We start from the raw sequence: 22,950 nt of genomic DNA on the forward strand, positions 1-22,950 counted from the left end.
TATTATTTTATCTGTGTAACTGTCTAAAACTTATTGAGAAGTAAAGTTTATGTATTATTTACACTGAAAAGCATTACTTAGCTTTTAAGTTTGGCTTATCTTTGCATGCCTTTGCATAAGCAAAATCTGTACGATACTGTGTTTAATATGTACAGTCGCATTCCATCTGTTTGTAATGAGTCAGCCTTCTCACGGATCACATCCTCTTGCTGCTGTTACATGTGTTGCTTCCTTTCTCCTCCGGCCGCTCTCTCCCGTCTTCAGTGTACCGGTTCCATTAAAACTACACGGCGCGCGCTGATTGGCTGAGCTCAAGCGTCGGCATCAGCGGACCAATCAGGGTGGGCCACGGTGAGATTTTTCTGTGTACTTTTGTGAGCGACGCAGCGGCAGCGGACTGTGTTGTTCTAAGTGAGGAGACGAGCATAGAGAGGCTGAAATCATGAAGCCACTTTTACTCGGTGAGTGACAACAGTAGAAGCTTTTCTGCTTATACTAAAGTTAAGGTTTGTGGGTTTGTTAACTAAATGTGAATTTGGCGGCGTTTTAGTTTGTTTGTTTTTTTGCTCGTCTTGTTAGCTTAAATAGCTAAGTTAAGATTCAGAGAACAGAGCCAGGCCTTCGTTATCGTCTACTGAATTAAATAATCAAAGTCATTTCCTTTATTTGTTAAATAAATGTAGATTATAAACTGCACACAAGTAGATGTAAAACATTTTTTCGCTGTTTTCTTAAACCAAGTGGCTGTTTCGGTGAATGAGCATGCATTGCTAGGCGTCATCCTTTTCCTCTTGTCCTCATGTTTTGTTTCAGGAGTACTGGGCTGCTCTCTGGTTCTGGCTGTCCAAGCTTTGTACTCGGCTAGTGATGATGTGATCGAGCTCACCCAATCCAACTTTAACAGAGAGGTGATCCAGAGTGACAGTCTGTGGCTGGTCGAGTTTTATGCTCCCTGGTGAGTTTGTATAACTGTGATGGACTCTTCTTGTCTTGTAGTGGTAACAAGTGTTCTAAGAACAGCCAGTGACTAGTTTAAATACCAGTTTCTCATCTTTGTATTTTATTATCCAGTCATCTGTTTTACATCTGTACTTGTGATAGGAATAGACTTGTCTGGTAAGCTGGTAGCTCCTCCTTAGGTTGAGCACCATCTCGTGCAAAAGTGCTCAACAGAGACACAAAGTGCGTAGATGCACACAGTCTACATGCTTGCGTGCACACAGGGTTGGTATAGCAAAACTCAATTCTGCAACAAGAGGCAGTCGGCGGAGATGTGACTGCACAAAATCTATGCAAATCAAGTGTTAAATATTCACTCCCTATTAATACCAGAGCATTTGGTTCAGTGACTAATAAGGGTGCCACATAGCTGTTTGTGCGTTGTATTTAGCAGGTCATTACTGAAGGACTGTAGAATAAATCTCACACTGGCAAAATGATGTTGTTTTTTTTAACATTAAAATGAGTTTGTGTATAAAAACATGGATTTAGATTTCACTTTCTCTGTTGCTTTCTGCCAGGTGTGGCCACTGTCGAAATCTAGCTCCTGATTGGAAGAAGGCAGCTACTGCCCTCAAGGTAAATACAAATTGCCGTGATCATCTATCTGATGCCCTGTAGACTTTCTGATTGACAGCCTGTTTTCTCAGCTGAATGCCTCCTCTGCATTAAAAACGCCTACATCTGTTGTGGAGAAATATTCAGCGGTGGGCTTTGACTTTAAATTTCACAGTAATTTCAGTGACAGCGCATTCAGTGGATGGTTATGTGTGTGTGCCTTTTATTTGATATTTAACAATAAAAAAGGGTTACTTAATAAGGGATATTTTCCTGTAAGAAAGAGGTGCTATCTACCTAACTTTTCTGTTGTTGAAAACTAGGAAGAAATGAGACGTTATCCAACCTGGGATGACAGGATCCAGATTAAAAATGACTTGTTTATTTCGTGAAATGTCTTCTCCTTTTTCCACACAGTATTGTTGATATGGGCAACTCCTGTAATGAAATCCCAGTTTAACGGCAATTGCTCATTGGCATGCAAACTAAAGTTTTGTTTTAAGCCAAATAAAAATAAGTTGACCTGAATATAAACTCAGAAGCTGCATAATCCAAATTGTGTGTTGTGACTTTTCCTCAGGGTATTGTCAAAGTTGGTGCTGTGGATGCTGACCAGCACAAGTCACTGGGTGGCCAGTATGGTGTCAGAGGGTTCCCCACCATCAAGATCTTTGGCGCTAATAAGAACAAACCAGAGGAGTACCAAGGTACAGAACTCTGCTGCTACAACTTTCCTATGTGTAAATTGAAAGTATTTTTCATAGTAAAATCTTCCAAGTCCTACTGAATAAGTTGAGTAAACTGATAAGCTGAACATAATAATTAATAGAAAAGGGGATGCTGGTTTGTTTCTTAATAATCTAACATCTTATCTTGATAAAGAAAGTTCAGGCGACCCCCCCCCCCCCCCCCCCCCCCCAACAATTTAAGCAGAAGCATCTATTAGATGAGAATAGAGATGAGCAATAGCAAGAAAAGTCATCCTGTGTAATAGCATCCAATTTGAATTTCACTTTCCTGCTACGTGTACTTATATCTACACAAGGTCACCTTCCCGAAGTCTATGGCAGAAATGTTTTATCTCTCCAGCAGGCTCGGCTCAGTCCATCATATCATTATGACTTTGTTTGCTGATCCTTGCTACGTCTGTGAACAGGGTCATCTTGAGTCTTATCAAGCATAGTTGTGACTTCACAGAGTATTTTATTGCTTTCAGGGCTTATAAGAGACCTGTACAAAACACTGTATTTAATAAGGTATTATTTTCATAGCTTTCAAGGCCTTTCTTCCTGTGATTGTGTTTGAGGCTGCGTTAACTGAAATCTGCATTTCTGACAACCACGCAGGTGGACGCAGCAGCCAGGCCATCGTGGATGGAGCCATGAACGCTCTGCGTAACCTGGTGAAAGAGAGGCTGAGCGGCAGATCTGGTGGCTCTGACTACAAACAGGTAATGAACCTTTTTTTTTTTTTTTTTTTTGCATTTGCATTTGCATTTGCATTTGCATGAAATCACAAAGCTTTAAGAAAACACACATGAGCTGATTTATGTAACTGATAACTGGCTTGTAGCAGAGCGGTGGTGGTGGCGGCAGCAGTGGTGGGAACAAGAAAGATGTGGTCGAGCTCACTGATGACAACTTTGACAAGTTGGTGCTGGACAGTGATGATGTGTGGCTGGTGGAGTTTTTCGCCCCCTGGTGTGGACACTGCAAGAAGTGAGTTTGGTACTCGAAACGGTTAATTCCAAGCAGTAGGAAACTGAAATCCTCTCACTGTAACAATCTAGTGCAGTTGAAAAAGTGAAATAATAGCCCAGTAGGCCTGGATAAGTCTCACTGAAAATCCTCCACTAGAATTTAATCCCACTCAAAACTGTTCAGTGAGGTCTTAGGGATTTTATTCCAATACCTTTAATACCATTTGATATTTCTGAAGAAAATAAAGTTTCTTGCTTGATTTAAATGTCAGTATCTCAGAAGCTAAATGATAAAGTTTTTCTAAGCACCTCTCCTCCTTTGTCAACAGCCTGGAGCCTGAATGGGCAGCTGCAGCCACAGCTGTCAAGGAGCAGACCAAGGGCAAAGTTCGCCTCGGAGCTGTGGATGCTACTGTACACCAGGGCGTGTCCAGTCGCTATGGGGTGAGTAACAGCTGACTTTCAAGTCTTGAAAAGGTGCACTCTTTAGATGTGGAAAAAAAACATTTGCATGTTTTCTTGGCTAATTTTAAATGCACAACTTGATTATTGTGCACAATAATCCAGTGGCCACTTTGCCTTGGATACTTCCTTACTCTCGAGTCATTTGTAATGGTCTGTGTTACACTTACATGTTTTTACTGGCGTTTGATACTGAATAATAAGTTTCAAAGCTCTAAAAATGCATTTGTAGTGTGGATTTAGTCGTGTCACACTAATTAAATCAGAATGTTTTTGCCTGAGTAAAACCCAGCTTCATAGTCAAAACTGCAGACCTTGATTTCTTGTTTGATAATCATTCCTCTGTAGATCCGTGGGTTTCCCACCATCAAGATTTTCCGCAAAGGTGAGGAGCCAGAAGACTACCAAGGAGGTCGCACCCGCGGTGACATTATTGAGAAGGCTTTGGATCTGTTTTCTGACAATGCTCCTCCTCCAGAACTGCTGGAGGTCAGTATTCTCATATTTGTATGATAAAGTCATATATAATTGTTTTTAATTACAGTTTAAAATGCAAATTGAAGATAATGTTGTCATAGTCTACAAGAAAATTGCCTGATTTAATGTGTACTTTAATGTATAGTTTGTAAAAAATGTATATTAATTCTAACTAGAAAGTTAGAATAAAAACCTTTTATTGTCATGATATGAAATACGAAAATTGAAGAGTAGGCACATAGAAGCGAAGAACAAACATTCAGCCTGTTATAGAGTAAATATAAATTACTATTCATTAAACTACTAATACTACTGATATATAGGGTGTATACACGGTATGGTGATGAAAGCACTTTGCAATAAAAAGTAATGCAAATTCATGTCAGAATATTAAATTTGTGTTTACTTTAAATTCTTTGTCTCTCAGATTCTCAGTGAAGACGTCTTAAAGAAGACCTGTGAGGACAGTCAGCTGTGTATAATTGCTGTCCTGCCGCACATCCTAGACACAGGTGGGATCACACACATGAACTCAGATCTGTCTTTCTCTTCTTAGATTCTTTGACATTTTTGCCCTTAATGAAAATAAATCATTTTAACTTTTATCTACTTATTTTATGTCAATAATCATGACTCGAGCATGGCTTTAGTGGGCTCCCAATATTTATTAAAAACATATTTTTAATGCATGAAAAAAGGTTCCGCCTTGAGCTGTAAGGCTATACCTCACAACAGGTTGCAGGAGAGTTACCAGAAGCAGTAACAGTTCATTCCTGAATAGCTGATCATCACTGGTCATTATGTCTTAACAGGCGCGGCAGGTAGGAACAGCTACCTGGATGTGATGATGAAAATGGCTGAGAAGTACAAGAAGAAGATGTGGGGGTAAGCACCCAAGGCCAGACATACAGTAGTGTACAAATCACTAAATTCGAGTAGGAAGAGTTTCATATTCATTCCTTGTTTAGTGGTGACTTGAACAAAAGGACAAATTCTGGTGAACATTGAGTTTCGTACGGGTTATGTAAGGAAGAGCGTAACATCGAGTTCGCAGTGGGATGATGAATATACAAATCATAAGAATTGGGATGTATAATGACTCTTTCTTTAAAAACATATAGAAGTTAATAATTGCAATATGTGTGACGATGTTCATGCAAAGTTTTGTTCAGATTGCCACACCCTTTAAAGAAAGAGGAGATTAGGTACATACGCTACAATCACCGATATAGTAAGGGAAATGATGACGGTGATTAACGGCAGACTCTTTCTTCTCAGCTGGCTGTGGACCGAGGCAGGGGCTCAGATGGAGCTGGAATCCTCTCTTGGTATTGGTGGTTTCGGCTACCCTGCCATGGCTGCCATCAACACACGCAAGATGAAATTTGCTCTGCTCAGGGGTTCCTTCAGTGAGACTGGTATTCATGAGTTCCTCAGGTAAGGAGGTGTAATTAACAAATACATTACACAACTTGGAGTAGGCTGAGCAGCGTCACTCACATGTGCTGATCTTTTCAGGGAGCTTTCTGTGGGCCGTGGCTCAACTGCCACATTGGGAGGTGGCGTCATGCCCAAGCTTCACACTGTTGAACCATGGGACGGCAAAGATGGACAGGTGAGTGGGAATCACATTGACATAATGGTTGGAATGTGTAGCACTGCATGTAGACTAGCATAGGGTAGTCAAACAACCTTAACTGGTAGGTGAATCAGAAAACGGGTACTGAAGCTGAACACAGACAAGGGCCAGAATGACAGGATTGGATTATCCCCTGAACCCAAGGTTTATGGGCTGTCCCAGTGGGACAAACTATTAGTCCAGGGCAAGCAATTTGTAGTTAAACTGAATCTGTACGTCTGCTTAGTGTAACAGAATAAATGCCTACCAGCTTTGTACCGCCTCTGCACTGAAACTTTGTACTCCATCTGCATTATTATGCAATATTGCAGTGCTCTTAAATCCAGATAACCTTCTTGTCTCTTTAAATAATCTTTGAAGAGGTTCAGTCCATCTCAGTCTTTGCTGACAGCTCGTCTTTATTTTACGCTCTGTCATCCTCAAGCTTCCCGTGGAGGAGGACTACGACCTCAGTGATGTAGAACTCGATGACTTCAAGGACGAGTTATGAGTCCAAATGGGGCAGGACTGATCCAGACTATCTGCGTTTGGTCTGGTCTGGTCTGGTCCTGTGCGCTCCACCTCCCCTCTCCTGTGGACGAATGGGAGGCCCGGTCGCCCAGTTACTGAAATACTCCTGAAAAGACACATGAGAGACACCTGCGGTTTCTCACATCATCTTGTTAGTCACAAGGAGGACAGGAAGGAGGGGAGAGTGTGTCGTGTCCTCTGAGTGAACTCTTTCTCACATACCTGCTGAACGCTAGATGCCGCATATTTAAAACAGCTGCCGCCCACTGAGGAGAGGAGGGTGGAGCTTCCGAATGTCACATTTTTGTCATTGTTTCACTTTTTAAAACATTGCCTTTCCTGCCCTCGTCAAGCACCTACTTTGAGATGTGGACTTGTCAAATTAACACTTAAACGTCCCACCTGATGTGACTAAATTTGTCTCTTTTTAAACCAGTGACTGAGGATGTTGGTGAGTTTGCATCATGTGTGTCCAGGACAAATGGGGATACCAAGGGGGGACTTCTTGTGTAGATTTTTCTTACACAACTTTATTTCAATTGTGTGAAAACAAAAGGACATTTTTGTTACAAAAATAAAAAGAAATTAAAAATAATCACTGCCTCATTATTAACATGAACTGTAAACTCATTTCACTGAGCACATGCAATACCAAAGGCATAGAGAGAGCTTGTTAAATACAGCAGCTTGTGCCAGTTCAAGCTACTGTTATCTTGAATCAGAATACTTTATTAATCCCAAAGGAAATTAATAAAGAACAACAATAAGCCACATTTTAACAATTAAATTGAATAGAATTAAGTGATTTAATTAGTTTCCTCTTAGTATAACATGAGAGTATAACATGAAAGTCATAATACTTGAAAGCATATAATCCTGTAAGCATAAATAAAAGATATGGCACTTACAGCAAACGGGTATTCAAAACGAGACGTTTTGAAATGCACAAAAAAAATGCCCTGACTGAAAATCCACTTCATTGTCCACAGAGGGAAAAAAGCCACATTGACCAGAGAAGTGTACATTAATGTAAACATTAAGACATGGAGTGTTAAATTGAAAGGAGGAGGGGCTGTGATGAAGATTGATCCTCTGTCAGAACAAGCGGCACAAAGCTGGAGGGATGTAGGTGTGCATGAGCTGCAGGGTGTGATCACTTTCACTGTGTCCTCAGAACTGACGAGAGGCTCCCTGATCCGACTGCAGCAGTCTGACAATGGACGGGTCGCTCTTGGCACCTTTAATGAACTCCTCCAAAGACAATCTGCCTGTGGGGGGGAAAAGAAAATGTCAGTTATGAGCAGTAAAACATGAAAATGTTTTACATGCAGCAAATACCCACAAAAATCAGCTACTGATGTTTCTTTTGAGATGGTGACAAATAACACTGCATTAAGTAGTTTAAAATAACCTAAAGGACCTGAGCCAGAATCATGGTATTCATAGCCATCATGTTTCTTGTCCAGCAGGTGACGCTGCTGTATGTATATAACTCTATGCGAGTGCAGTTCTGCATGAGAGATGTGAAACCTTAACCATGTTTTACCCGAACATTCATCACTCTCATAGTATACATATGACAGAAATTAGGTAAAAACATATCAGGTGTACTTTAATTTTGTTTAAAAGATTTTTTATTATTCTAAGATGAAACAGCAGAAAATTACACTTTTTTGAGTCTAACACCTACTTTTTCTTACATAATAGCATTAGATAAGAGGTTCACTCGCTCTGTAACTTACTGGGTCTGGTTTGACCAATCACACCAGTGCTACTACTGCCAGTATTCTGACTAACAGGAAGGCAGTGGGTGCCCCAACCTAAGCAAAGATCAGGTAAGGTTTCCCCAAGCTCCTTAGTGGTCTTGATTTCTGATTAGCCGGTTAGCTTAATAGGGCTTAAAGATTCATTTTAAATGTGTTAGGTTACCTTCAGGTGGCACTGACACCACCCAAAAAAAAAGTAAAATTTGGACTTTACAAGTGGCCTGTGTTTGAGAGATTGTGTGATGCCGGGAACATCCGTTCTTTTTAGAGCTCCAGATGTGTTATGCTTTCAGCAGAATTTTATTACGTTGTTTTGGTCCTTGGAAAACTGAGTAAAGTAGTTCAATACAGTTTCCAGCTTTCATGGGTATGTGGAAAAAACATCCTTGAGCATCGCGGATGCAGCCTACAATTTACCCTCTACCCTCCTCTGCAGCTGTGGTTTCAGGCGTGGCATATGGCATCACATGATGTCTTAAAACGTCTGTCTGAGACACAGCTTGACCGTCACAATGTCAAAACAAAACACTCCTGCCCAGCACCATAGCTCCAGATATCTTGAGCTGTGACGTGTCAGATTCAGTAAGGAAAGTGCATTTTTTGATGTATCATTCAAGTCACTCTAAGTGTCAATCCATTTATGGTAAGCCTGTGGATCACCAGGCTGGGAGCCAATCATAGCTACTTCGTGTGATATGACATGAATCAAAGTGCCAAAAGTGTTCTGCAAGTCATGGTTTTCATGTAAACAGCTGTTACATAAGTAATCTTTCACAACAGACAACTGTACAGAAGTCTTGCGTCACATGCGGCCTAATTTCTTTATATTTTGCTAGGAAAATACTACACTAATACTGAAGCATGCAAACATAAAGGTAAATATATACATATGGTGCGTGCAATATATATAAATATTAATATCAATATAAAGAGCAAAAACCCTTTATATTATACCCTAAAAAAAGTTTGAAGAGTCAGAAAGTCAGTATTTGGTTTGACCACCCACACTGAACTCTATTCAAACCACATTTCTTTTTATTTATTCCTAAAATAGGAAAATGGTACAGGGATTTATTGAAACATATTTGGTATGGTCGCCTTTGTGCTTCAACACTCTTTGAACTCTCCTAGGGAAGCTTTCTTTTCATTTCTTTAAGTAGACTTCAGGAAAAGTTCTGCATCCTCCAAAAGGTCATTCAAAACTCTTCTTTGGATGCTCACTCCATTTTGTTCCATTTTCTATCAAGATAATCCGATACTGCTTCAATAATGTTGAGGTCTGGGGAATGCCGGTCCCAAGCCCAGATAAATGGGGGAGGGTTGTGTTAGGATGGGGAGGTGTAAAGTTTTTCAAATCAAACATGCTTGTGGAAATATCGAAAAATTGACATATTGTATGGAAATCTCATTCTCATCAAGAATGAGATTTTCATATCAGATTGGTTGGTGCTCAGGTTAACTACTACAGATGCTGTTAGCCAAAAGGGTGACGGTGGAAACTATGTTACTGTTGGCCAAAGACAAAAGAAGAGAGGAGGCCAATACTACGCTAGGTTAGTAGTGTGGAGGTAAGAGTAGACTTTCAATGTAATGAATACGCATGCTGGCTTAGATGATTTGTCCTATTTCCTCACATTTTTTTAAGTACACACTGCACACCATGTAGAGATATGCCTGGATTTCTCTTTAGGAGCTCTTTAGGAGTAAATGTTATTTGTTCAAAAATACTACTGCATGCCTGTCAAACTTTGTTATGTTTGTCATTTTAACTGGATTCTAAGAAATCAAATGATATTGTATGTTTTTGCACCAGGCTGTTAAGTGCCTAAAAATCCAGTTCAAAATAGACCCTTGGCTAAGTTGTATTTTATGTGTAAACACAAGACTAGTCCATCGTCTTAGGTGGGTGCCCTTTTTAATACTTGATTCATATGTCAGTGCTTAGTGGCTTAACAAGATAACAAAACCCCCGAAAAGGTGTCGGGTTCAAGGACAGGACTGAAAACGAGTGAAAAAGCAGTTACTGTCCAAATAAAAAGTCTAGAAAACTTTAAAGTGCTTAAGACTACTAATAATTACAAAACAAAAAGTCTGACTCCTTGGAGACAAAACATAAAGAAATGAGGGGTGGCTCAAGACTTTTGCACAGTACTATATGTTTTTCTTTTTCTTTGTGGCCATATCCAACCAAGCCGATAGTGAAAACAAAAGTAAAGCACGAGTTAAAACAGAACTAATGACTAAAACTAAAACCAGAAGTCCACAATCGTGGTTTCACTAAAGCCACCTAACCTGCTTACGCATGCACTCTTGAAAAGTTAATATAAACATCAGATTTAGTTTTATAGTAGCTATCAGTGTAATGTTTATCGATACTCTTCACAGCATCTCTTCGCCATTAATAAAGTTTCAACAACACTTGTCACAACTTTACAATAACTATCCAAACAGTATTTATCAGGTGGTTTACGCACCAAATATACAATCACTGGCCACTTTGTTAGCTACAACTCTTCAGCTGCTTGTTAATGCAAATATCTAATCAGCGAGTCACATGGCAGCAATTCAAGATGATCTGCTGAAGTAGAAGATGAGAATCAGAAGGGGAAAGAAAGGTGATTTAACTGACTTTGAATGTGGCGTGGCATGTTGGTGCCAGACAGGCTGGTCTGAGTATTTCAGAAACTGCTGATCTACTGGGATTTTCCCACAGAACCATCTCTAGGGTTTGCAGAGAATGGTCCAAAAAAGAGAAAATATCCAGTGAGCGGCAGTTCTCTGGGCCAAAATGCCTTGTTGATTTTAGAGTTCAGAGGAGACTGGCCAGAGTGCTTTACACTGATATGAAGGCAACAGTAACTTGGTTTATAATAATAGTTATAATAAATCCAGGTATGCAGAAGAGTATCTGAATGCACAACATGTCGAATTAGATGCAGATGCACTAGAGCAGCAGAGGATCGCTGCTGTCAGCTAAAAACAGCAAAGCGAGGCTTCAATTTGCACACAGCCTCATCAATATTAGACTAAAGAAAAATGTTGCCTGGTCTGATTAGTTGATTTTGATTTCGAAATTCAGGTTTTTACCGTCAGCATTTGGCATGCACAACATTAAAGCATTGATCCATCCTGCCTTGTATCAACAGTTCAGGCTGCTGGTGGTGTAATGGTGTGGGGGTTATTTCCTTTTGGGTCTCGTAATACCAACATTTAAATGCCACAGCCTACCAGAGTATTATTGCTGACTATGTCTGTCCCTTAATGAGCACAGTGTGCACCATTCCTCAAAGCTCAAATCATCTTAAACTGGTTTCATGAGCATGACAATGAGTTCACTGTACTCAAATAGCCTCCAGAGATGCGGTGGAACAGGAGACTCGGATCATGGATGTGCAGCCAATACATCTGCAGCATCTGTGTGATGCTGTCACGTCGATATGGAGCAATATTCCTCTCTGAGGAATGTTTCGGCACCTTGTTGAATCTGCACAACAAAGAATTAGGGGTAGCTCTGAAAGCAAAAGCGGGCCAAACTCAGTGGCTGTGAATTTTACTAACAAGCAATTTAAAGTGTTGACTTTATTCTTCCCAATGTCAAACTGTCCATCTATAACAGGACCAGTTTTAGTTGGACCAGATGCATGACTAGCATACTGATTAAGCATTAATAAAAAGTCGATTTATTTATTTACTGTGAAAAGAACAATTTGGTTCAGAATGATGTATGCAGCACATGGAAATAAGACACCAGCCTTACCATCATTGTCAATATCCATCTGTCGAAAGATCTTATCTGTCCTTTTCTCTGGTGTTGATTCATCCTCGGGCATCTTCATCACTGATGACACCATCTTGTAAATTGCCTATAAAAAAAGACAATAATGACTCCTGTGATGTGTGTATTGATTTTGCTGGCTACGTGCGTGAAGCTTTTAGGGCGCACTGATGAAAAATAACCGTTGCCACTGACATCATTTTGCTTATATTGTCTGAAAGCTCTGACCTGTTTTCTGTTAGCTAGCAGATAATGATGTTGGTCTGACAACAAAAGATCCTGCCGTTTCACCCGCAGTAGGTCTTTCTGAACTCACTTATCTGCTTGTATAATATTAAAATTTGATTAAGTAAAGGAGAGAAATATGTCATTCTGGAAAACAGAATGCTTTCTGCCAGCTGCAACAGCATGGCTTCTGTTATTTTTCCACATCATTCTTTTTTCATTTGTATTTATTACTCCCTGTATGCGATACCTTTATTTAGTGTACAAACAGTATTTCTTAAATTTAAATAATTATTTTAATGGGTGTGGTCCTAGCGCTCATTAGTACCCAGTGCATGGTCTCTATTTTATTTATTTTTTTCACATTTATTTGTTTCCACAAGCACGAAGGACTAAGCCAATATCCAGACTGCTCAGCCCACCTTATTGGAAGAGTAAATATAACCACAGTGATAAGGAAAACAGAAAGGGCAGCCTGCAGATGACTGTTGAACCTAAAAACAGCCATTACCAGGAGGCTAAAGTGCATATAACAGCAAAAATTAGAGCTAAACTTATTTATTAACAGTCATAAAAAGAATGATTGAATAATATAAATATTTTTAGTTATTACTGATATAAGAAAAAACAGCATGTTCCAGATGCTTTTATTTGGCTTATACAATGTATTTTATATCTTTTTTTAAATTGTTTGACAGAAGGAAATGATATCGTTTCATTGTCTTATATACAGTAAAAGTGTTAAAAATGTAAAAAGTGATCGTTTATTGTAAACTAATTTACTCTCTTGACTTATTTTCCAATTCTCGTTGTTATTTGTCTAGATTTTGTTTATTAAAATGTGATAAGCTCACACACACACACATATAAAACCTCTGCTCTGTAGTATCAATCACACAGCACATAGTATGTCCTCACCTGAACTATCTCCAGCATCTCTGCCCGGCTGATATAGCCATTCCCATCCAGGTCATACATGCTAAAGGCCCAGCGTAGCTTCTGCTCCAGCCCGCCACGAGACGTCACACTCAGTGCTATGATGAACTCCCTGAAGTCGATTGTGGCATCGCCGTTGGTGTCAAAAGTGCGGAAGACGTGCTCGGCAAACTTTGAGGCGTCTCCGTAGGGAAAGAAGTTGGCGTAGATCTTCTTGAACTCGTCCACAGTCAGGTGGCCGGTGGGACAGTCCTTCAGGAAGCCGCGATACCACTCCTGCAGCTCATGGTCGGTGAATTCTGTGTTTTCTCTCAGGTCGTTCAGGACCTCAGGCCGCAGCTTGCTGTTCTGTTTCCCCATGACAAAGCACCTTTGCAGGCAGGGCGATAGCAGGGCTGGTGTTTCCTATCCTCCACTCCCTGTGCTTTTACTTTCCAGCTTCCTCTGCTCCTACAGGGGACCAATAACCCTCATTAATATCCCTGTGTGAATATCATAAATGATTCATGGGGTCAATAATTCCACTCAGTTTGCAGCAGCGTTTCATCAGAAAACATGTTCTGAGGATGTTTTTCAGGCAAACAAGCTGAGGGGGAAAAAGTCTGGATAATTCAAACAGGGTCCATACACAAGAAAAAAAAAGAGATAAGATTACAACGCAGATGTTAACAAAACACTATGTGTGTGCACACATGTGTATGGAGCAAGGGGGTGGTCTGGTCTCCGTGGATACAGTATTAATTGTCAGGCATGGTGATAATTTATCGACCTTTCACTGCATGGTAGAGGGACAAGTGTCCTGGGGCATTGTAATTCTCAATAAAGCCACTTTCTAAAAGGTCAGGCTGATACTGACTGTTGTCACTGAGAAGGCCAAACATTCATTTTGACAATAATCCTCACCTTCATGGGAAAATTAATCTCCTAACTGATTTTAAGAAGGTGGAATTGACACAATGATTAAAGAGCAAATTCAGAGAGCAAGTAAATGAGCATCCAAGTCAGTCCATAGACAAGTCCACTGGTTTTAAACTACAACAGCAAAGATGCCACTGCAGAACGAGCGATCATTGAAACCACATTAAGACACACCCTGTTTCAAGACATTAATCATCCAGTGTTAAGGTAAAAAAACTTTAAAGTTAAACTTTTCTCTTTGTCTTTTCTTGACTTTGCGGTTCTTAACTGTTGTCTATGTTCTTGCAGTGATTTTATTTTAATGTCCTGTATTTACTGCTTTCATTTTCCTTAAATCTGTCAGTGTTTAAATGCAGCGTACCTGTTAACCTAACACATAAACACGAGCGCTTGCTATAAATACGTACAGAAAAGACAAAGCCAGCGAAGCATTTGACCACCTGGTTCTATTCACGTTTGCTTTCTGTGGTTTGCTTCTGTTTCCATGGTTCTACTCTGCAAAATCTGTTTATTCATGTATACAGGGATATTCATGATTGGTGATATGAGGATGCATAAACACATCACATCCAAAATAAAACCTCCTGCATAAAACTCATTATGAAGCAGACGCTGACACGTGTTTGCCGGTGAGCAAAAAGGTTTTGATATTTTCAGAGAAAATGTGTGATGTAGGTGTCATCATGTATATGTCTGCATCTTTATTTTAGGTGAGGAAGGTGTTAAGAATGTGCCACACTTTTCCCCCAAAAAATAACAAGAGGAAACAGCTGTTTTGTTTTGGGGGTTTTTTTGTAGAAGGAAAATGTTCTTACTTACAAATTGTCTGTTTGATTCTATGAAATTACCTCAAGTTTTCTTTTAGCATGGTTGGTTTGTGGCTCCGTGGGATAGAACGAGAAAGCAACTTTCACATTTGTGATAACGTTTTCTGGAAAACTGAGGAAAAACTGGCCAAAACCTGAGCTAATCTTTCACATGCATCTGGTAAAGTGTGAGTGGGAGGGACAGAAAGAGAGATGTGCGGGGGTAGGGAGGAAGAAAGAATGGAAAAAGTATGACACATAGAAGAGAAACTATTTCCAGCTATACTATATGAGTTGCTTTGCTAATACCCACAGTGCAATTATATAATAATCTTTCTGAATAACACCTCCACTCCTCTGTGCTGATATAATGAATTTATGGGAGAGAAGCTTTGTACCCATGTTCTCTCTCTTTCAATTACTGGGACCCCAGCGCTCCTGTCTTTCTGGCAACAGAACGATCCATCTGGCGAAGAACAAATGAGAGCGGCTTGAATTTGGATGAGATCCTTTTGAAACAGACGCCATATTTGTTATAATTGCCAGACAGGTGTAATTTCCTGTAGGTTTATGAATCAAAGTCACAGAATGACACAGAGGTCTGTAAGTCAAACAAGGAACTATGTCACTCAGGTTTCTGGACAGATAAAAATAAATCAAAGTACAACACAATAATACATTTAATTTCTCAATCCAGCTTTCTTTTCTCATGCAAACTGCATTCCAAAATTAGGAATTTGGAAAACTTTGAATTGTCTAACGGTGAGTTCACGAGTGCATATCTGTTGACTGAAGGATACTACTGCTACTGCTACAGTTAATTTAGAACTGCAAACTTGTCTTTGGCAAAAGCCAGAGTATCTGGTGAGAACCCACTCAGCCACAGGTAGAAAGTGCAAATCCCACACAGAAAGTCCCCGGCTGGCTGGTGGACCTTCTCTCTGTGAGGCAACGGTGCTAACCACCCTGCCGCAGTGTCGGCCTGAATCAGGCAATCGTTAAAGTCACAAAGATTCATCCTTTGTGAAGGATGTCGATAAAAAATTGAATGGAAACACATCCATCCATCAGTGACCAGGCTGATCGACTAACTGTCCTGAAAGCCAAGGTGTTATTATTGCTTATACGGATTAAAGAGAGTGAAAGGCTTCTACGTCCTGTTGCAAAGAAAAATACTAACACATGACCACAAAGTAGCATTTTGTGGTGTCTCAGACACTTCAACATTTCACAGCAGCACTGAGCAACTAGAGAAAAGGTGATTATTATTTTGAGAATATATTATCATGTCTGCTGCCTCTGTTTTAACTGGACCACAGCATGAATCACACACTGCCCTACAGGCCTGACTATAGTCCTTCCGTTTTAACATACAACAGGATGCACCTCCTCAGATCTGTGTCACATGGACTTTTCCAGGACAGTTCAGTGCGCAGGCTGAGCCCGAGTAGACATAAATATGGGCGTTGCTATTTATTCCCTCAAACAAACACAAAGCCACATGAAACACAACAGCTTGTCAGATGGAAAAAGTGCTACCCTCATGCTTCAAGATCCTCTGAGGCTAAGAGAAAATACTCATAATATGCAACAGCATGTGCTCTAGCCTAGTTATTTTAGTAAGTAATAGCAACATACTTACATAAGGCTGCGGGTTGCAAAACAGTCTTACAGAGTGCAGTGACCTCTGAAATATGTTCATTAAAAACCTAAACAAACCCTTTCCACTGTAATTAGGCATTTTTAAAACATTCTTTATCAGATAACATATTTTTCTTTTCATTAAAACTGTTAACTGAATTAAAAGTATTCCTGCAAAAAGCTTCTTTTTTTTTTTTACCTGCTGCAAGTTCTGGTAATTTCCTTTAATAAAGTGATTAAATAGATTTGCAGTACTGCTTATAACATTTAAAACATTCCTACTTATGCATGCAAGCTTTGGTCTGGGATTTCAAAGGCTGTTTTAATAAAGTTTTTTTCTTTGTTGTGACATAGAATTACTCAGGAAATGATGTGGTTCAGGGAAAATAAAGTCCTCTCTGCCTTGACTGGTGGGGTTGCAGAGCTGGTGAGCTGAACACAGTCTTGTGACCGTTGCTTGATACACTACAGCCCCTCGAGATTGCCAGTTCACATTCAGTGTTTGCGGTTCCCTTAGATTACACAGCAACAGATCCTGTCCCTGTCCCCAACCCCCATAGCCTTCCTTGTTCCGTATGATCCACTTTTTTCCAGTGGGTTCTCCGCCTAATGAGACTGTTTCACACAAGCTCCAGTGCAGCATGCATCCCCCCTCCCCAAGGCTACAGCGGGGGTTCCTGTAAACCCGTTTCACTGCTGTTTGCCATTCTTAGACCCACTTTATTTCCTGAGTAGGGCTATGTCACAACAAAGAAAAAAAAACATTCTTTCCAACATGCTCATTATTTCACGAAGAACAGGAAGGAAACTACAATGACAGTCAGATACAGAGATGCAGCATGCATATGTTTAAATATATCTGTCCTTAGGTGTTTACAGAGAAAATAGTTCATGCTTATGTTTCCACCAGTTGTTAGTGAGCGTGGGAATCAAAAGACAACTTCTGCTTAAAGTCATATCTAAATGTACATAAGTAATTACTTTTTCTTAAAAAGGATACAATCGAGTATTTGTTTTAATTTATTTTCAGACAAAGCCTCTAAACTGTGAACATCCACTAGTATTCTTAGTGGATATTGTTAGGTTTTCCATTTGTCAATTAGTACAAATACAACAGACATCCCCACTCCTCCTGTTTTTATATTGCAAGCGGGCTCACACTGAACCTTTTCCCTTCATTAACTCTTGATAAACACGACTGACAGAATGTTTTTAATGCTCTCTGCATCGTGCCTCTTTTAAAGGGAATGTAATCCAAACAACCTGATATGGCTCAGTGCACAGAGAGAAAGCGTGCCCATTTTAGCCTGCTCTGCAGTGGATGAGCAGAGCAGCGCTGTAGCCTCGAGTACGCGAACCACTGGTAACTGGGACTCCATCAGGTGGTTGAGGAGTTGGTGTGAGGTATTTATAAGCTAAGGAGAAAATGAGCTCTCCCATTATTCTCGCATTCAGCGGTGCTTCGTGGCAGTCTCTCTGAACTCATGTCAGAGAAAATCATTGCAGTGGATCAGGATGAGGTCCCCTGACACACCAGTAGTCAAGGCAACAGTATAGTAGTGCTACAGCTTATGAGGGAAAGGCAGTGTAACAGTCAATCTGGGGCACACGCAGGGCAGAAGATATATTGAGACTCGAGTGTGTGTGTGTGTGTGTGTGTGTGTGTGTGTGTGTGTGTGTGTGTGTGTGTGTGTGTGTGTGTGTGTGAGCGCGCATTTAATATTTCCTTACTTTAAATCTGAAACATTAGTATCATATTCATCACTTGACATTACCATGCACTGGACCTAATCTAGATATTCTGCACGCTCAAGCTTACAACAGCAAAATTATTATGTGTATTTTTATTACTTTAACACTTGGTGAGTGGGTGTATTTAATTTTGGATGCGTACTCTTCACGTGATAGCTATGGTCTTTTTATCTGAAAAAAAAAATGTGTGAAATTAACTAGAAAAACAGCAACAATAGTGTGAAATAGTAGATGAAAGGAGTAGGCTTTTAATATTTAGCAAGACAGTGTTTTAGATGGCAATCCCATAGCAAGAAAAGGAGCTGGCAGATCTTTATTTTTTTCTAAGATGTCACACAGTGAGTATTTGAACTTATAATATTAACATTTTACCAGTTTCTGTAGCATTTTTAGGCAAGCTGTGATTTAAAAACTTGACTTGATACTTAGTTCATGTCACTTATACATGAAACCTTAAAAAAAAAAGATCAAACCAAGATGAATTAAATCCCCTCCCACACATTCAGCCACACTCTTTAGTTATAATATCTGCTGATCCTAATCACAAATATTTTTTGGACAAGCACATCTTTTTATGAAGCACAAAACATTGTCTGTTAGGTTTGATTTAGTTTATGTGCTTTCGCATACATTTAATACATGTGCTTCAATATTACTCAATGTGCCTTGTCTAAGGCTATTTTTCTTTAGCTAGATGCATATAGTCGATCACTTTAATGATCTGTTACTGTATATTTTTTACATGTTTGTATTGTATATGTTTTTGTAATGTAGTTATGTGGTGCATGTGTTTTTGACTTTTGCTGCCATGATTCCAGGTCTCTCTTGGAAATTAGATTTTTAATCTCAATGATATTTTTCACCTGGATAAATAAAGGACTAATAAATTAAATAAAACAGTGCATTACATTTGATCAGGTTTTGTTTTGCAGCATGTAGTCTGCATTAAGACTTGTGAGCCACTAAGCTGCATTTTTGATAATATTTTTACTACTGGAATACTTTCCAGGGCAGATGAGATGTGTTTTAACTGGGTGTAGTCCTGTCTTGGGGAAATTGCCACAGCAGTCCAGGGTAGAGTAGCCACTGAAGCACAGTGGACTTCACAGTAACGAGAAATGTTTCTAAAAAATTAATATAAACTTACCTTTTTCCTGAAGGTATCTATGGGTCCTCCGGCTGAAAGAGTAAATGTTTGAAGCCCACGTTTCCCACTGTAAGGCGTCACCAGCAGCCGAACTTAACCGTTAACTTGCAGTAGTTTAACTTCACACCTCCTCCCACCGACTCCAACGCGAGAGAAAATATTCGAGTCACCCAAACACTTTTCAGACAAAAGAAAAGATATGAAAAAGCGTGTAATTATTCTTCCAAGATAGTTTTATCATTATTATTATTTCTATTCAGTATGTCCTGCTTCCAGCTCCCGGTGTAGCGGCTTTATCATTTAGTGGAAGATGTGGCACCCAGCTTGGTTTTTATCCGAATGTTCCATATTGCTCCTTGGGGGGGTTCCTTCGTCCGGGAGAGGGATTGAACCTTCTCCATCAATTGAAGAATTACTAACAATAGCAGTTTAATCGAGGGGACACTGAGTAAAAGCCAGAATGACCGTGACATGTATTTTAAAAAACATTTTAATGGCATTTCCTGTTTTGTAGTGTTTAAGTAATACTTTAAATCCCTCCCCCCGATACACTGAATGGATCCCTCCACACTCGCAGCTTCACTGTAAGGAACTGTCGCAGCAGAGTTCAGTGGAAAATTATCAACGGAGACTATTATTAGCTCAATATCTAAAATAAACGCTTCACATCTGGGGGAAAATGTGGAGACTTGGACAGAAATAGACTAAATAAACACTTCTACGATAACAAACGTGATTTAAAAGTTATTCTGGAATAGGCTAGGGCATCCTGTAGGCGACAGTTTTCCAGGCTTACTTGTAAATACTGTGGGCAATGTATTTTAAGTTACATTATACAACAGTATACAACATGTTATTCCTTGTAATTGAAACAGCATCATTATATCAAGTGTATATATATACAAGACCCTGTAATATTGCTGTACAAATTGCTTTGTAGAATTAAGTATTAATGACGTAGACATAAGCTCCTTTCAATGCTTTCCCGTATAAGTCTTCTCTTTCAGCCTCGGCACAGATGCACACTGGTCCATCGGCATCAATAGCAGTAACTTCTCTTGCCCTGGTTAAAGTGACACTGAAGGCGGGATGGTGTATATGTCAGCAATTCAGTGAGAAGATAAATAATTAACTGAGTGCGTTTGCCTCTGTGTGTGTGTCTTCCTGAAGCCTGACACCTGTTTCTATAAGCACATGGAGTGTTTATCTTGACCTTAGAGTGGGTACAATACAGGAGGGGGGGATTGGAGGCAGTGATATAGCAGTCTGAGGTTGCTTTTGTTGCTGCTGCCAATGTGCAACTCAATACTGAAACAAAGCTGTGGATGGTGGACTGTGCGGATGGAAAGGAAAACAGTATTCTTTAAATAACATACCATATTACTTCAGGCTTCTGCAGGTCAAACAATTTCAGAAGTAAAACATAATTTTTATTTAATTACGGGGTGACCATGCTTATATTACCTGGCTATTACATAAATATAGACCTCAAGTAATGTGTAGTAGGAAGTAGTAGGAAGAAGAAAGCATACAAGTGTCTGGTTAAAACAAACAAGTGGACCCTGATAGTCTCATAATCGAATAACCTTTTTCACTGGGATTTATTCTTGGTGTAACAAGGTTTTAAAACTGAATATTTTCAGTAATGACAGTTCAAATAGATAGATGAGGAAATAGCATAAGCTGTGTGTGTCAGATAAGACACAGAGTTGTGTGCATTTTGCTGTCAGTTTTAAATATAGTACATATTTTTTTAAGGTGACTACAGAAGAGCTGGGTGTAGTCATGCAGAGAGGGAAGCGTTCTCCTTTTCTGCAGAAATGTAATGATCCACTAGAGGTCACCAACAGTTTTGGAATCTGCCGCTACTCCAGCTTGGGTAAGTATTCCTGCCTTGAAGCTGAAATTAGGCTGATGGGCATCTTTTAAAGGAGGAGACCGGGCTGTTTATTTGCTGTAGGAGTGTTTCTATGCACAGTCCTCTTTGCTGTTTATTTATTTATTATTATTGTTTGTTTGTTTGTTTCATTTGTCTTGTTCATGCATTGCTTCAGCTGTCTTATTTCCTTTGTGTTTGTCTGCATTGCTTCACTAATGCCTCATTAGGTTTACCTATAGCTGATTGCTTTCATCTGTTTTTAGCTACACCTTTAATTACTTGTCAACACAAATGTTAAATCAAACAATCATATGGCTGTAACCTAATGAATTTAGCCATGCAGACATGGTGAAGACGATCTGCTAAAGTCCAAACTGAGCTTCAGAATAGGAAGAAATTGATTTAAGTGACTCTGAATGTTGGATGGTTTCTGGTGCCTGATGGATGACTATTTCAGAAACTGTTGATCTACTGGGATTTTTCCACACAACCATCTCTAGGATTTACAGAGAATGGTCCAAAAGAGAAAAATATCCAGTGATCAACAGTTCTCTTGATGAAAATTTCTTATTGATGTCAGAGATGGGAGGAGAATGGCCAGACTGCTTCAAGTTGACAGGAAGGCAACTGTGACTCAAACAACTGCTCGTCACATCCAAGGTATGCAGAAGAGCATCTATGAATGCACAACACACTGAATCTTGAAGCAGATTGGTTACAGCAGTAGAGGCCAACACAAGGCGTCTCTCCTGTCTACTAAGAACAGGAAAGTGAGGAGATAATTTGCACTTGGGTTCACCAAAACTGGTCTAATGAGCTTCTATTAGGGCAACTTTGAGATGTGGTGGAAAAGGTGATTTGCATCATGGTTGTGCAGCAACTCTGTGATGGTATTATGTTAATATAGACGAAAATCTCAGAGGAATGTTTGGTTTCTTCACTAATGCAAATATTAGCTCATCTTTCAGAGGCTATCCAGGTTGCCTTAGTCTCCAGAGTGATTAGCAGGTTTATATGCAAAAACATAAAATAGAGACAGAGCAATAGAAATGAAATATACTACTATTACTTCATCTTACTGGGTCATCATTAATCTGTGAGTGAACCATCAGAGTTTCATGCTATTATGAAAGTTTTGGGTTATTTGAAGTTCAAGTCCTCACTTGTTCCCAAAATGAACACATTGCTTCATGAATCTTTTGACCCTCTGTTCTTCCTCTTTCTCTGGAAATTTTACGTTCTGGATGAATTGTCACAAGCGTCAGCCCACTGCTAAAATATCGATCTGTCTGTCCTTACATTAACTAGAGTGAGGGACATTGCTCCACTCTATAGACCTCTGTCAATATTTAAGGAACACGAGCCACTGATATCAAGGTTTATAATATGGGGTTATTCCATGAAAAACCAGTGAGGGGTCCCCTCGCAGAATCAGCTGATTTTATTTTATTTTATTTTATTTTATTTTTTTTACAAACAACTCTGTCATATCTGGAATTTTTAAAGAAACTACGAGCCTCAGACTAGGAGCTGTTTTTAAAGTGTTTTATTGCAACTTTTACTAAAGAAATGGTTCTTAAACACACACACACACACACTCGCTCATTCCACAAGACAACTCTTAACATCAGGGTGTAGACACTTTTAAAGGTTGGATACATGGAACTGGTTTATTCTGGCACTTGATCAGATTGGTATCTAGGAGTTTGGAGACCTGGTCTTATCATAAAACATGGAGGGAGCTCCTCAAGGCTCTCAAAA

The 22,950-nt window shown here is 39.6% G+C and overlaps 2 protein-coding genes across 3 annotated transcripts; one reads left to right on the forward strand and one right to left on the reverse strand.

Annotated features, from left to right (window-relative positions):
- The first annotated feature begins 366 nt into the window (after nucleotides 1-366).
- pdia6 (protein disulfide isomerase family A, member 6) lies at nucleotides 367-6,939 on the forward strand. Of its 2 annotated transcripts, none has more exons than XM_026142401.1 (13): nucleotides 367-461; nucleotides 814-955; nucleotides 1,521-1,578; nucleotides 2,138-2,264; nucleotides 2,904-3,007; nucleotides 3,133-3,275; nucleotides 3,586-3,700; nucleotides 4,067-4,207; nucleotides 4,623-4,707; nucleotides 5,008-5,080; nucleotides 5,474-5,632; nucleotides 5,714-5,810; nucleotides 6,259-6,939. In XM_026142401.1, exons 1-13 carry the CDS (start codon nucleotides 443-445, stop codon nucleotides 6,322-6,324), a joined length of 1,329 nt encoding a protein of 442 aa, XP_025998186.1. In that variant the 5' UTR covers nucleotides 367-442; the 3' UTR covers nucleotides 6,325-6,939. The 2 variants fall into 2 exon arrangements, with proteins under 2 accessions (XP_025998186.1, XP_025998185.1); XM_026142400.1 differs by having other exon boundaries at nucleotides 368-461; nucleotides 3,130-3,275.
- hpcal1 (hippocalcin-like 1) lies at nucleotides 6,855-19,635 on the reverse strand. The gene is made up of 4 exons (XM_026142403.1): nucleotides 19,311-19,635; nucleotides 13,029-13,496; nucleotides 11,868-11,973; nucleotides 6,855-7,612 (listed from the first exon to the last, which is right to left on the reverse strand). Exons 2-4 carry the CDS (start codon nucleotides 13,404-13,406, stop codon nucleotides 7,515-7,517), a joined length of 582 nt encoding a protein of 193 aa, XP_025998188.1. The 5' UTR covers nucleotides 13,407-13,496; nucleotides 19,311-19,635; the 3' UTR covers nucleotides 6,855-7,514.
- Nucleotides 19,636-22,950: the final 3,315 nt, after the last annotated feature.

Source organism: Astatotilapia calliptera, chromosome 15 (assembly GCF_900246225.1).
Source record: "Astatotilapia calliptera chromosome 15, fAstCal1.2, whole genome shotgun sequence".
Classification (NCBI taxonomy): domain Eukaryota; kingdom Metazoa; phylum Chordata; class Actinopteri; order Cichliformes; family Cichlidae; genus Astatotilapia; species Astatotilapia calliptera.

Excerpts from the sequence above, each read along its gene's own strand:
- pdia6 (XM_026142400.1), top strand. Across the intron at positions 1,579-2,137 it reads AGGCAGCTACTGCCCTCAAG|GGTATTGTCAAAGTTGGTGC; the intron begins GTAAATACAAAT and ends ACTTTTCCTCAG. Across the intron at positions 2,265-2,903 it reads CAAACCAGAGGAGTACCAAG|GTGGACGCAGCAGCCAGGCC; the intron begins GTACAGAACTCT and ends ACAACCACGCAG.
- hpcal1 (XM_026142403.1), bottom strand. The coding sequence starts at position 13,406 with ATGGGGAAACAGAACAGCAAGCTGCGGCCTGAGGTCCTGAACGACCTG. Across the intron at positions 11,974-13,028 it reads AGATGCTGGAGATAGTTCAG|GCAATTTACAAGATGGTGTC; the intron begins GTGAGGACATAC and ends CTTTTTTTATAG. Across the intron at positions 7,613-11,867 it reads GATGGATATTGACAATGATG|GCAGATTGTCTTTGGAGGAG; the intron begins GTAAGGCTGGTG and ends TCCCCCCCACAG.